This window comes from Microchirus variegatus (genome assembly GCF_963457635.1).
Source record: "Microchirus variegatus genome assembly, chromosome: 15".
Lineage (NCBI taxonomy): Eukaryota > Metazoa > Chordata > Actinopteri > Pleuronectiformes > Soleidae > Microchirus > Microchirus variegatus.
In genome coordinates, this window is record NC_139816.1 from 16,475,975 (window position 1) to 16,490,347 (window position 14,373).

Genomic DNA, 14,373 nt, shown 5'->3' on the forward strand with positions numbered 1-14,373 from the left:
CTCTGGTTTCCTTCTCATCAGGTGTGCGACAGCTCAAGGCGGAGAAGCACTTGGTTCACTTAGAGGACGCAGAGAAGGATGTGAATAATTAATTATTTTTCTTTTGTTGCCAAGACATGTGTGTTGTGTTCATTAAATGTTCTTTTGACCAAAAATGGCCTCGTCTATTTTTTTCTACTCCGCTCACTGCCACAGAACGAAGAAAGAATCAGATTTAATGACACATGAAAAAAAGAAACAAGAAAAAGTGTAGAGGCTTATTACAGCAGAAGATTAATGAGCATGATTGTGAGTGATGTGAAAACATTATAAGCCAGACCATCACTGTCTCATTAAACTCTGGATAATAATAGGTGTAGCAATTAGACATAATGTCCATCATATTTGATTAGCTTCTGCTGAGTGGAAATAAATCAAAAAGTCTCTCCTGTAACGTGCAACTGTCTGCTTCAGACGTGTCTCTGTGACCTTTACTCAAACAATGGAAGCCAAACCTGAGACACAAGTCTTCAAATTGCTGTTCCATGCATTCTTTAGTCCTTTTAAATCTTATTTTGAACCTTTGAATGATTATCCTCTCAACTACAAACACACTGAAAACGTGTGTCCACAGACACTGACGTGAGTCTGTCTGAAGCAGGCGCTGACCCCATCACTGTGGAGACCATAGACACACAGCACGTTCATTTTTAGCAGACTTTATTTCACAACAACAAATGACACGTAGTGAAAGTGCGTACATTTAACTGAAATGTTATGATATTTTACAGGTTTTGTTTCAGACTTATTTTCATGTTAGTGACAAATTTTACACGAGGCATCGTCTGTGTTAAAATATTTATTCATTGCACTGTAATAAAAACCTTGGTATTCAACAATATTTTCACACTTTCACATTCACCTTTTTTTTGGTCCAATGTATAACATTTTGTGTAAATATCACCTGCATATTAATCCTGAGTAGTTTGTAGACTTCAGATATGTTTTGTTTCTTCTTAATATTAGGCTCAATTTAAAATAAAAGGGGCATCTAAAAGTGTTTAGATGTAGAAATGTTTGAAGTTGACTTTTAATGCTTTAAAAATATCTTTGTGTGCTTCAGTAGCAGCACAGATGATATTTTTTAACATCCATGAAAGCACGACTAGGTCGTAACGATTGAGCTCCAGCACAATGACAGGTTCTGTGGGTGAATGGAGGGAGTGACACCGGCTCCTTTAACCTCCAGGAATCCAACCTGCATGTTAAGTTAAACCTCCCTGCCACCACCAACATAGCACCGTCCTGTCAGCGCTGAAGCATTAGTGTGATGAAGTGAAGGTATTGCATTGTAAATTAACGTCTCCCTCAATTCCATCTCAGTCATTTCATTCCTATCTGATAAAAAGAATCACTGACTGGGTTTTCATTTGCAGAGAAATTCTAATACTCATCTTCTTTTTATTCTTTTTTTAAAGAGAACCCGTAAACAAACCCTTGTTCACAACTCAACAGTCTGCCAGTAACAAGTATTACAATGTGGCTCATGTAAATCATCTATTATGAGCCACTGTCATTTTTTTGGCACATCCTTTCATACCCTCTGCTGAGAGACACGTAGGATGTTCCTGCGCCACAGCGACGTCTCGGCCAAACATTTTTTGTATCTTTTTATGCTTCATACAAACTGGATTAACCTAACTAACCAGATCTTCATTCTCTGTTTGTAAACCCAGGCAGCGACTCTGATTCCGCCGTAATGATGTGATCCTGCGTCACGAGGGACGACCGCCTTTGTTTGTGTTGTCGCGATGGATTTACTTGTGCACTCTGTCCTCCAGAGCCTTCAGCTCAGCCTCCACCTGCGGGGGCAGATCAGCTCCGACTTGCTGAGTGAAGTAGGCTCTCAACTCTTTGGTCTCCTTCTGCCAGAAAGCTTTGGGCACATCGAACAAGGCACCCATATCCACACTGCTGCCCAGGCCTTCAGTGTTGATGGCACCATCTTCTGGCAACCAACCGATAATACTCTTCCTGGCAGCTTCATCCTCCCTCTCCCGGCTGCAGCGCCTGAAGACCCACTCCAGCACGCGGGAATTTTCGCCAAAGCCCGGCCAGAGGAAGGCGCCACTACTCGGGTCCTTTCTGAACCAGTTGACGTGGAAGATCTTGGGCAGCTGAGTGGGGGCCTTTCTGTTCTGCATGCTCAGCCAGTGAGCGAGGTAGTCGCCAAAGTTGTAGCCAAAGAATGGTCGCATGGCGAAGGGGTCATGCATAATCGACTTGCCTGAAGAAAAACAGGCAAGAGAATGGTTTGTAAGTTTGATTTAGACTTTAGTAACAATGATAATGGGCCCATTTGAACAACAACCACTTTGACTGGACAATGTTGGAAAAGCATGTGTTCCATTTAGCTTCACTGCCACATTGTCCTAAATTACATAAACTCAAAAAGAGGCGTCAAAATGGCTGCTGTGCAAAGGGACCATCGACTTCCTTACCATCCCATTATCTTACTACATCACCTTAACCCTTGAACACAGAGCATATCGCAGATTCGCTCAAGCACACTTTGCATTACCGTAATTACGCAACAGCTTGTGCTATCGGAAAAATTCCAATGGTTACTTGAAGTTGTCAAATCAAAGCCAACATGTGGCTATTGCGGCAATTCCATTCGCACTGTTGCAGGAAGCCAGCGAATAAGCATATTTGTCACCAGAGTGGAGAGAGTTGGAAAAACACCTGTACTTTAAATGAAATTCATTTGTTAATACACTATTTTAACGTGCAGTAAATTGTAAATAAATGCTAGATATTGAAAGGTATTCTGAAATAATGGGCCTTTTATGGTTAAAATAAGCAAAAGTCCAGACGGACATTTTGAGGCTTAGGTGTTAAAGGATTAAAGAGAGAGTCAATCCTAAAACACAAGCTACATTGCTGTAAATCAGTAACAAGTAATGAACAGGACGTTCAACTTTAGGGAAAGTGTGTGAGTCTGTACCTTTATGCTCAGCAGCTGCAGTGGCCTCAGACCTCATTGCAGCTCCAACAAAAACTCCATGTTGCCAGTTGAACGTCTCATAGACCAAAGGGACGCCTGGAAAACCCAACAGACCATCAACGTTACTTACTTGTCATGTTACTTACTTTTATACAATGAGAAATACCGTGTAACACTTAACACTTAAAAATGTGAAAACAAATGTGCTGCTAACCTTCTGGCCTCCTGCCTCCAAAGATGATGGCGTCGATGGGAACGCCCTCCTCGCTCTCCCACTGTGGGTCAATGATGGGACACTGAGCGGCCGGAGTACAGAAGCGGGAGTTGGGGTGTGCACAGGGAATCGAGCTTCCTGTTTACGCAGAGGAAAAAAGATTTGAATCTATGCAGCTGATGATATTTAGTGAATCTGCAGTGTGTGCAAACTGTGACGGATCAGGTCACTACATAACATTTACTCCAGGAAAGTTCACTTTAAATGAACAAACGATCAAACATAAAGCGTAATATTACCCGACTTCCAGGATTTGCCGTGCCAGTCTGTGAGTGAGACACCATCTGCAGGGGGGGCCAGTCCTTCCCACCACACTCCTCCATCACTGGTCTCACCGACATTGGTGAACACTGTGTTTTTGGCTATGGTGGCCATGGCGAAGGGATTGGTTTTGTTTGAGGTGCCTGGTGCTACGCCGAAGAAACCGTTCTCTGGGTTGATGGCCCTCAGTTTACCTGCAGAGTCAGACGCATGATGAGAGTTATGTCACTGCTCCATCCTCCCACCGTGTGACCCCTCAAGATACACATTTAAAAGTAACACAATGAGTCTCACCTTGATTGTCAAACTTCATCCATGCGATGTCGTCTCCCACACACTCGACTTTCCAGCCGGGTAAAGACGGTTTCATCATTGCCAAGTTGGTTTTACCACAGGCACTGGGGAAAGCTGCTGCTATGTAACGCTTCACTCCCTGAGGGTTAGTGATACCCAGGATCTGAGGAGGAAAGCGAATGGTGAATAACAATGTAGTATCAAAAAAAGCACAAACCGTTATTTTTACTCAACCCCTCTGTCACTTAAAAACACTGAAGGAAGAAAAAGACAAGAAAAAACAAGAAAGTCTGCCATTTTGCTTTACAATAGGTGATAAGTGGCGACAGTATGGCTGTGGATAGTAAATTAGATCGACACTCCCCTGGAAGCAGTGGATGTGTGTTTACCTGGGTCTCATTCACATGTAAATGTCCAGGCACAAAACAAGCATTCTGAAAAGGGCTGTTTTGGCAGAGTTATTGAACTGCTATTGTGCTTCATCCTTATGATATTTTGACTAAAGCATGACACAGACATGTTCATTAGGGCATCAGGAACTAGTTTAACTTGGGGTAATAGGGTATAATATGGGCTCTTTAATGGTACAAAATGTTACAGCCAATGTTTTACACCATAGGTTGACCATTCAATTTAGCACATAGAGAGTTCTGAGTTTTAATATCTCACAACAGCACATCCTTCACTCTCACCAGCATGTGCTCTGCCAGCCAACCCTCGTCCCTTGCGATGCTGGAGGCAATGCGGAGGGCAAAACACTTCTTCCCCAGCAGAGAGTTTCCTCCATATCCACTGCCAAAGGACATAATCTGCCTGGTGTCTGGCAGGTGAGATACCAGCACCTTCTCTGGGTTACAGGGCCAGGAGTTGACCAGAGGGGCTGGAACAATAAACAAGATAAATACGAGTAAGAATGTGAAAAATCCTCTTTTAAGAAGCAGTAATACTTGTTTTCAGATATTTAAATCTTTCACCTTTCAGGGGAAAAGGTTGTCCGACGGTGTGCTGACAGCGGACAAAATCCACTCCCTCGGCCAGTTTGTCCAGAACAGGTGTTCCCATACGCGTCATAATCCCCATACTGGCCACCACGTACGGCGAGTCCGTCACCTTGAAGGGTAAATAAATGTCAGTCATCCTGATTGACATCCTGAAACGTTGCTATATAGTTTTAGAAGTTTCCCTGCTCCAACACACCTGATTCCAATGGTCAGCTCGTCATCAAGCTCTGCAGAAGCCTGATAACGAGCTGTTCATCTGAATCAGGTGTGTCAGAGCAGAGCAACTTAAGTGGTTAAGTGGTCTTAAGTAGTAAGAGCTAGTACCTGGACACCGTATTTACTCAGATTAGAGCCTACGGGACCCATACTGAAGGGAATCACGTACATGGTCCGACCTGCAGAGATAAAAGAGAAGCATATATGTTCGCTTGAATGCAGTTTATCTTGAGAATGTGAGCCGTATTGTTCCAGTATTGTATATTATTGTAATATACTGTTTGGAGAAGTCATGGCCATTTCTTTGCAGAATCCAATTTCCTTACAAGCCAAATGTAACATAAAATACAATAAAGTCAAAAGACTTTCAGCATAGGTGGTTATTACTACACTCTTAGAAATAAAAGTGCTCATTTGAACATATAACTTCGGTTCTTCGGCTTGTCCTCATAGGAGAACCCTTTTTGGTTGTTTTATAACGGTTCCACCGGGAATCCTTAGTGTTACCAAGAACCCTTTTAAAACCCTTTATTCAGGAAAGGGGTTTTAAAGGGTTCTCTGGATCAAAATTGTTCTTACTGGAACCATTAGTGTTACCAAGAACCATTAAAAACCCTTTCTTTGGGAATGGGTTTTTCAGAAGCAAATGGTTCCAGGTAGAACCTCAGCCCTTGTACAACAACATTTTTGGAACCCTTATTTCTGTAGTGTACAGCTGCATACATAATGGATATATACATACCTACCTGAGACACAAAGGAAACAAAGGGGAAGAACAGGTGAATACCAGACACACCTGATGATACCACACCCAATAAAAAAAAATCTACTTGATATTAAGTAGCTATTTTAATTCATATTTTTTCACGCACATTACTTTAAATCGGTGGCTCCCGTTTAGTTTGAAAACCTAAATTCAAAGACAGTGTGTGTAGAGCAAGGTTGAAAACGGACATCTCATGACAACAAGGGAGAGGAAGTTTATCATCGTCCGACAACATACCTGCCATGCAGCCAGGAAAACGTTCCTTTCGGGCATTCTGCCAGTCTGACTCGCTCATCCAGCTGCCTAACTGGCTCTTCACGCCGTCAGCAGGGATGGGGATGGTGTCCCTTTGGTTCTTGGACACGATGACAGTCTTGCTCTCCACCCGAGCCACGTCCTTAGGGTCTGTACGTGCCAACCAACTGGCAAACGAAGTAAAAAGGGATGTCATGCAAGAGAATTCAACATGTATTTGTACACATACTGTATACATTTGGGTCCTGCACCGTAGAATTTATAGGAGGTACTTTTTTGAGTTTTAAAAAAATGTGTTTGGGGTTTTTTTCAAATTAAGGACAGGAATATATATATATATATATATATATATATATATAAAATTATTATTATTATATATATATATTATATATATACAGTACAGACCAAAAGTTTGGACACACTTCCTCATTCAAGTAAATGGAAAGGTGTGTCCAAACTTTTGGTCTGTACTGTATATATAATAACACATGGGTTAGTGTGGTAATACAAGATAATATTAAAATAATACAATGCGATCTGCAGGTAATAGCTTGGCAATGAGTCTTATTGGAGGATACCATGTGCGTAATAGCTATACAAACATAATAATTATTATATTATTATATTTCCATTGTTAATGCAAAGAAATAATACTATAAATAATATTACTATTGTCTTATTGTTCCCAAATTGCTACTGTAAAATTGCTTTCTGTCACACCAATTGTTACAGTTTATTGTTTATGATGCATGACCAAAAAGCCTCTTACCAGTTTTCATATTTAGGAAGATTCTTGACCATCCCATCCCTCTCCAGACCTGCCAGGATGTTGGCTGTTTCCTCTGCTGTCCCAGTGACCACATGGACCCCAGAGGGCTTGCACTCGTCCACCGCTCCCTTCACAAACTCGGCCACCGCGGAGGGCAGCGAGGACAGCGAGGACAGCGCTCGAACCCTGACATTTGCACCGACGCCACCTTTCCTGCAAACACGAAACAAGAACGCGAGAATGTTTAGGGCTGTTTCGACAAGAATCTGATGATGCAACACGTATACTAATGCAGTCTAATCCTCATACCACTGAATCATCATTGTTTTGTGGACAAAAGGAGACATTGAGAGACGGGTTGGAGACATTTGGGAAACACCAATCAACATTTTTCATTATATGCCAAACTAATTGATTCAGGAAACAATAACTGTAGCCCTTGTCAAGAACACCATCAGTAATTCACTTACAACATACCCACATGTATTATGTATTAATGCTGATTACACAACACACCTCTACAATACCAATAGGTGTTATTAGGAAATTAACTTAAGTTGTTACTGTCACCCATGTGACCAAAAGAGACATTTGACACATTCACAGAGGCAGACAGGAGGCCGTTTACTGTTCGTAAACAGCATAATGTTCACAAACACAAGCTACTGAAAGGACTGCTGCTATGGAAGCTGCTAACACACGCCTCTGTGTGCGTGTGTCTCATGTTCTGACAATGGAAAAACCAGTGAGTGTGTCAGTGCTCCTTTGTTCTTTTGTTCATTATCTATGTATACTCATTGTGGATGACCTCATATGACCCCTTGAAATGTGTATGTACTTAGATACAGTTGTACACATTATACATGTGCGGGCGACAATTCAATAACTACAATTGTTGTAATTTAATTTCCTTAAAAGTAACACAACAAAACTTCACCTGTATATGAATATAATGTCGTTGCATTGTGCAAACACACTTTCAGACATAACATGTATCATTTTTTAGGTGTGGAAAATGTTTCTGTGTTTATTAAGTTTTCTGTTCATAGAGAATATGAAAACAACAATTAGTTGTTGTCGTCAACCCTCACTGTTCAGCAGTTGACTGATTACAGGGTCTCTGCAGGTTTCAACAAGTCAAATTTAAGACTTTTTAAGACCATAATGAATACAATTTAAGACCAATTTCACATCCACAATGGCAAAAAAGTAGAAAAGAAGGAAAATTGGAGCCACAAATCGTTGAACTTGCACTCACCCTGTGGGCTTTCGTTAAGTTTTCTCCGCTGCTATGCTAAGCTGTAACACACCTTGGCGGCGCACACAGCAAACTAGCTAGTGGTGCTCGATAAATTCTCACCGGGCAGCACAGGTGACCTACTTTAGTTCCATGTTATAGTTATGTTATTGCATCCTCAAAAATCGAAACATTACAAAGCGAGACTGAAGTTTATGGATGTTTTAAATAAAAGTATCGTTAATAGATTTTTAAGACCTTTTAAAGTTGTATTTTTAGAAGATTTTTAGACATTTTACGGCCTTAAATTCGATTTAAGAGTTTTTAAGACCCGGATACGGATACCCTGTGATTATCAATAATCATGTTTTGTAGCCATGTCATCCATGATGGGGCTTTTAATGTCCTTGTAAACTAGACACTTGACAAAATGGTCTGATCAGTGATCGGTCTGACCTTGTCATAACCCCTGGTGCTTTTCTTTGTACAATATTCGTCCTGGACTTTTATTCTGTGCCTTGTTTCCCATTATATATTGCAGTATTTCAATTTGTAAATGTTCTTAGTATTTCCGTTTGTTAAGTTTTACTTCCTGTCCTGTCTCCCCACTTGATTGTCTGCCACACCCTAATTTGATTCCCGTGTCTCGTTGTTTCACCTGTGTTTGATTATCACCGTTTTCTAGTGTATACCGTGGTTACTTCATTTCTATTCACCCAGTTAAATTTGTGGCTTTCCTATTCTGCTCTTCACAAGTTGTTTCTTTAATCAAAAAACAATTTCCGTTTATGTTAAAAAATGTATATTGGGTCCTAAATGTGACATTCCTGGCGTCTTGTAGGTTTAAGAAAAGTATAACAGTCTAATAGATTATCGGAAATAAAAACAATAAAAACATATGTTAACATATTCTGAATATAAAGTCATGTGACATAACTTGGTTAAAGGTGCATTATGTAATAAATCTAAACTGGCCGTAAAATCCTCCTAATATGTCACAAAGACTCAGGAATAATATTCATGTAACAAACTGAACTCACCAACAACAACAGAACAGCCAAAATAATTGCATTGAAAAAAATCTTTTGCGGATGGCAAATCATGTTTTGGCATGTGGCGCCACCTACCGCCGTTTACCATTCATTGCAGTGGGTAGAGTCTAAGCTGCCGAGCAACCACGGGTTGCCAGTTACGTCTGAGCTACAATGGCAGAGAAAACAAAACCTAAAAGACCTCGGTATTTTGAATTTGAGTGTAGTAACCGTTTTTGGCCACATTCTTACATATGGCGCCTTTAAATATTTTTAGGGCTATTTTTAAAATCCATGTTGGGCCTCCATTATATAATTTAAACTGCAGTTAGCATTAGATATCACTTGAAGTGGTGGTGATAAAAGAAGTAATTGGATTTCATTGTCTGAAAGAACGATAACAGACGGCCCTGTCACGTGAGGTCACTCAAACCGACTGTGTGTATATCATGCACACACTCTCTTCCGCTCATGTATGGAAAGAAGATAACATGTAACGTGACAGTGAGAGGGTAAAGAGCTCAGCAAGGCTCGAGGTCCAAACTCTGCTCCACCGGCTGATTAGCCATTGATGTGTGAGCAGTCACAGGAGCAGACAGATTTCATCACACCTCTGTCTGGACCTCATTTTGAAATATTCAAAATATTTTAAGAGTTGAAAAAAATGTTTCTTTGGGTAAAGATGGTAATGAAATGTGGATTTTAATACACACGATGAGGATTACCTCTTCAGGTGATGAATGAATGAAGGCTCTCACACTTGCAACTGTTTACATGCACGTTAATAGTCAGACTAAGACAATAATTTGGTTTTCTGAATGTCATGTGAACATGTTAGTCGGACTTAAATCGAGCTAGTCTTAGTCAGACTAACATACCGCCTACATGTATATGCTTAGTCGGACTGGAGTCCGACTCGGTTGCCCGTCTTAGTCGGACTACGGCCTTAGCTTGGTGTTGCAATACACAGTAACAGTATCGGTCTGATAGTACTTTTTCGGAAAATGACAGAATGTTTTTTTTTATATATAGAAATTGTATGTCTTACTATGATTCATATTGAAATCACAATACCATACCGTACAGTCAATTCTGCAGTCAGCATTGATGCTTTGAACCACATTTGAAATGCCAAGATGTTCAAACATGAAATGTGGATCATGTGATTGTGCTCGAGGGGACTGTACGACTCTGCACCCCTAGACTCTTCAGTGAACAAAAACAACAGTAGAGTTATTGTATCACAGTCACTCCAGACCAGGGGTCACCAACCTTTTTGAGACAGAGAGCTACCTTAAGGGTAAAAAATAATATGGAGGGCTACCATATAATATTTTTTTGTTTGTTTACCATTTAAATGATTAATATTATGCATTCAACTGCATACACATTCCTTCCAGTGCTTACTCCTAACGATTACCAGTTTTTATAAACAATATCAAAGATATTTTACTGACAGATCATACGGATACATGCAAGTGAGGTGAAGTGAAGTGACCAGGTGCCCGCGGGCACCACGTTGGTGACCCCTGCTCCAGACTGACCTTTAACCCCCACATGATGACAAAATATGCTCCACGGTGCTTTAGTCTCCTTCATAGTATCTATGTTTCTATCTTGTAACATATTCTGGAGCTGCTGAACTGTGAATTTCTCTGTGAGATGAATAAAGTATCTATCTATCTATCTATCTATCTATCTATCTATCTATCTATCTATCTATCTATCTATCTATCTATCTATCTATCTATCTATCTATCTATCTAGTAAATCAATGTCCTCGCCCCTCCATGTCATACCGCTCATTACTGTAACCAGCTGAATGGTGCTGAACATTATCTCCAGTGTGATTGGGATTATTGGGAATGCATGCACAAACTGCTGAGGAGAGGAGGAGCAGCAGGGTGGGGCCGTTACCTCTCTGGTCTGTCTTTGAGTCGAAATTTTTTGAGCTATTCCAATGACCTCTGAACCTATTTCGCCCCTGCAGTCATTCAAAACCCCCCCATGCCTTTGTCCCTGCCTCCCCATTCCTCACCCCATCCCCCGTGAAGGGAAGTGCAAATGCATGCTTCACTCAGACTTCAGCTGGGAGTTTTAAACTTTTTTTTAAAAAGTGTTTTCTCTCCCTGAATGTTTATATTTCTACAAACTTGAGTTGCTAAATGTTGCCAATTTACTGCAAAAACACATATGCAAGTCTGGTTTATCAGTTCCTGATACGCAATCCAGGGTTGTAAAAAGATTTTCAGCTCAGTGAACACCAACTTGTATCCATTTTACTATTAACAAGAGCAGCTTATTGTAGCAGTTTCCTCCGAAACCCCCTGCTGTACATGTTATGTAACACTGTCCCGTTCAATTTAGATAAAAGTCAACTAGAGTTGCAACTATAATACTCTTACTGATACTATATGCCACAAATCAGATAGGGCACTCATGTATCATGACAAAAGCATATCAGACCAGATCTAATATTCTACATCTGCAGCACAGACGAAGGAGGAATTCCAAGACATATATTATGGTAACCATTTGCCTGTCTCTCTACCGTCTTGCCTCCAGTTAAACAGGTTTGAAGTTCAAAACCCACCTCCAAAGCTGCGGGCCAATCCCCAAACTCCACAGTCAGACACACCCACAACGCCCTGATGCATCCTTGAGGGCAGAGTTTACATATGGGATCTGGAATACTTGGAACATAGCTCCAATGCTCCATACTGTTTTTTTATAGAGCCCATAAAGAGGGACAACAATCGTACACAGTGTACGTTTAGATGCACAGGGGTGGAGCAATGACTCCCATTCATTGAATTCTCAATCAGAAAACACAGCAGTAACCCAGAGGTCCCACCATAGTTTGAATCAATATCTTACATATGTGTCTATGGGGAAAATAAAAACACACATACAGAGAGGGGGGGGGGGGGGGGAGAAAAAACATGGAGTATTCACTCTCTGTGAAGTTTCAGGAGAAGGGGGAGGGGGAGAAGAACACTCCATTACTTACATACACAGTGATGTAACACTGATGTGTACTGTGAACACAATTCGTCCTAATGTTGTTTCAGTATGTTGTTTTTCAAAATAAAAGCTTGTCAAATGCTGTCATGTTTTGGTCTAATTGTGTCCAACCATGTGTGAAAAAAAACAGCCTTCTCTTCAGTTCATTCATAAGTGTGTGAGTATGAGAAGTTTTTTACAACAGACTCTCCTCACTATACAAATGAGCAGCTAACTTCCCCATTTCTGGTTCCAAAACACATTGAGCTGGAGCATTCATTTACCTATAGTGGTTAGTACTTTAGTTACAAAGCCACGACAATGATTTGAATAATAAAAGTGACTCACCTCCGTATGACTCCCAGTAAAAGACACGACATGTTGAAAAAAATCAAAACAGCTTAGAATAAAAAAGGAAAGAGTAAGGAAAAGAGGCACATGTGTGTGAAGTGGAGAGAGAGAGCTGCTGCAGCAGCACTGTGTCTGTCTGTCTGTGTGTGTGTGTGTGTGTGTTTTGTGTGAGGACCTTGTACTTTGTTCACACTGAAACACCTGGATGCTGCTGAGCACACAGTCCACAGCTGTTTACAGCTCTACTCTGTGTGTGTATCTAAGTCCTGAACTCTACTGCTGCTGCTCTGCCTCTGTCCATGCTCCTATTGCTCCTATTGCTCCTATTGCTGCTGCTGATGCTGCTGATGCACCAGTTCACCGACAGACACAGCGGCTGATGCAAGTTTTACCGGCTTTTGCCGCTGCAGAGGAGCCAGAAACCCGGAAACGCGAGCCAAGATACGGAAACACGAAACACGAAGCCACCCCCACAACACACACACACACACACACACACACAGCTGGAGAAGAAAAACACGAAGACTCTCTCTGTGTATCGTGTTTATAACACTTATCCAAGTTTAGCCTGAAGTTTTGTGTTTTATATAATTGGTATAAACAAACAAAAAAAACACTTTTGGAACACAACAACAAAAAGCTGTACCTAGTATGCTATAGCTAGCTTTATTACTCAAATACAACGATGTAAATCTAGTAAATATTCCATTGTGGAGGACATTTTGTTTTGTAACTGTTTTATTTGTTTGTTTATTTGGTTAGATATCCTTATTCAATAATAAACAAAACATGAAACATTATTTTATGAATAAACTATTTTCTTTTTCAGGTTTTCACATCAATTTAAGACCCTTGAATGTTTTTAACACCACTTAGGATGAACTGTAATGCTAACTGCACTTGCTAACTGTACTGCACTGCATCATAATGATACTTATATTCAGTAATTTTCTTTGTCTACCATTTTTTTTAGAATATACATTATTATAATCTGCTATACTTCTTCTTCTTCTTAAACCTACCAGACATCAGCAGTGTCATGTTTATGCAAAAACTGAGGACTCTACGAAGTTTTCAACATAAACAAAAGTTTGTTTTTTTCATTAAACAAACTCACACACGGCAAAAAAATAATCAAATGGAGGAGGAAAAGTAAAACACAAACAGAAAAACTACTCATTGAGCAGAAACATGGGTAACAGGATAAAAAACCCACAAACTTAACAAGGTGAACTGAAGTTTTATATTATTCTAAAACACTTTAGAAAAGATGTAACTATGGTGTTATAGTTAGCTTTATAACTCAAATACAGAGATGCTATTTTGCAAATCCTCTATTGTGGAATACATTTTTTGTTGTTATTTTGTGACCCCATTGACATCATCAGGGTTATGATATGTATGTGACTTCAAGAGGCTCTCACCACAGTTATGACACATATTACACTGGTGAGCAGTTCTCCTCAAGACAAAACACACTGAATGTTGTTTACACATTCTGCTGGTTTGACCCTGTAATGTCTATGTGCAGAAAGAAAATGGGCCTGAAAGGGCTCCCTGTTTAATCGTTGCTTATGCCCAAAGTTTATTTGTGTCATGGATTATTTCACATCTTCTGTGCAACAGTGTTTTTGACTGACTTTTCCATAGTTTCTGAGATAAAACATCCCAATCAATTGGCCTTTTTGGCCAACATGTGAATCAGAAAGCCATTGCCGGCTGCTTATAGTCATTTTAATGCATTTCAAAGCTGGTAAACTACAAAAGTAACTGTTAATTTATAGCTGAGATGATATCATCAAATTAAACCTGTTTTTATTTACCTGTGAGAAATACCATGTGCTCATCAGCATACGAACAAATGGAACATTGGAAAGAATATGCCAATATTTTGTCTTCCTCAAGAGAAGGAAGCTGAAATGATTGATT

At 40.2% G+C, this 14,373-nt stretch overlaps 1 protein-coding gene across 1 annotated transcript; it reads right to left on the reverse strand.

Moving 5' to 3' along the window:
• Positions 1 to 1,796: 1,796 nt before the first annotated feature.
• Positions 1,797 to 6,890, reverse strand: pck2 (phosphoenolpyruvate carboxykinase 2 (mitochondrial); the record flags this gene model as incomplete). The annotated part of the gene is made up of 10 exons (XM_083901785.1): positions 6,823 to 6,890; positions 6,036 to 6,220; positions 5,141 to 5,211; positions 4,790 to 4,925; positions 4,508 to 4,695; positions 3,816 to 3,978; positions 3,500 to 3,715; positions 3,201 to 3,338; positions 2,987 to 3,082; positions 1,797 to 2,266 (listed from the first exon to the last, which is right to left on the reverse strand). Exons 1-10 carry the CDS (start codon positions 6,852 to 6,854, stop codon positions 1,797 to 1,799), a joined length of 1,695 nt encoding a protein of 564 aa, XP_083757911.1. The 5' UTR covers positions 6,855 to 6,890.
• Between the last annotated feature and the right edge of the window lie 7,483 nt (positions 6,891 to 14,373).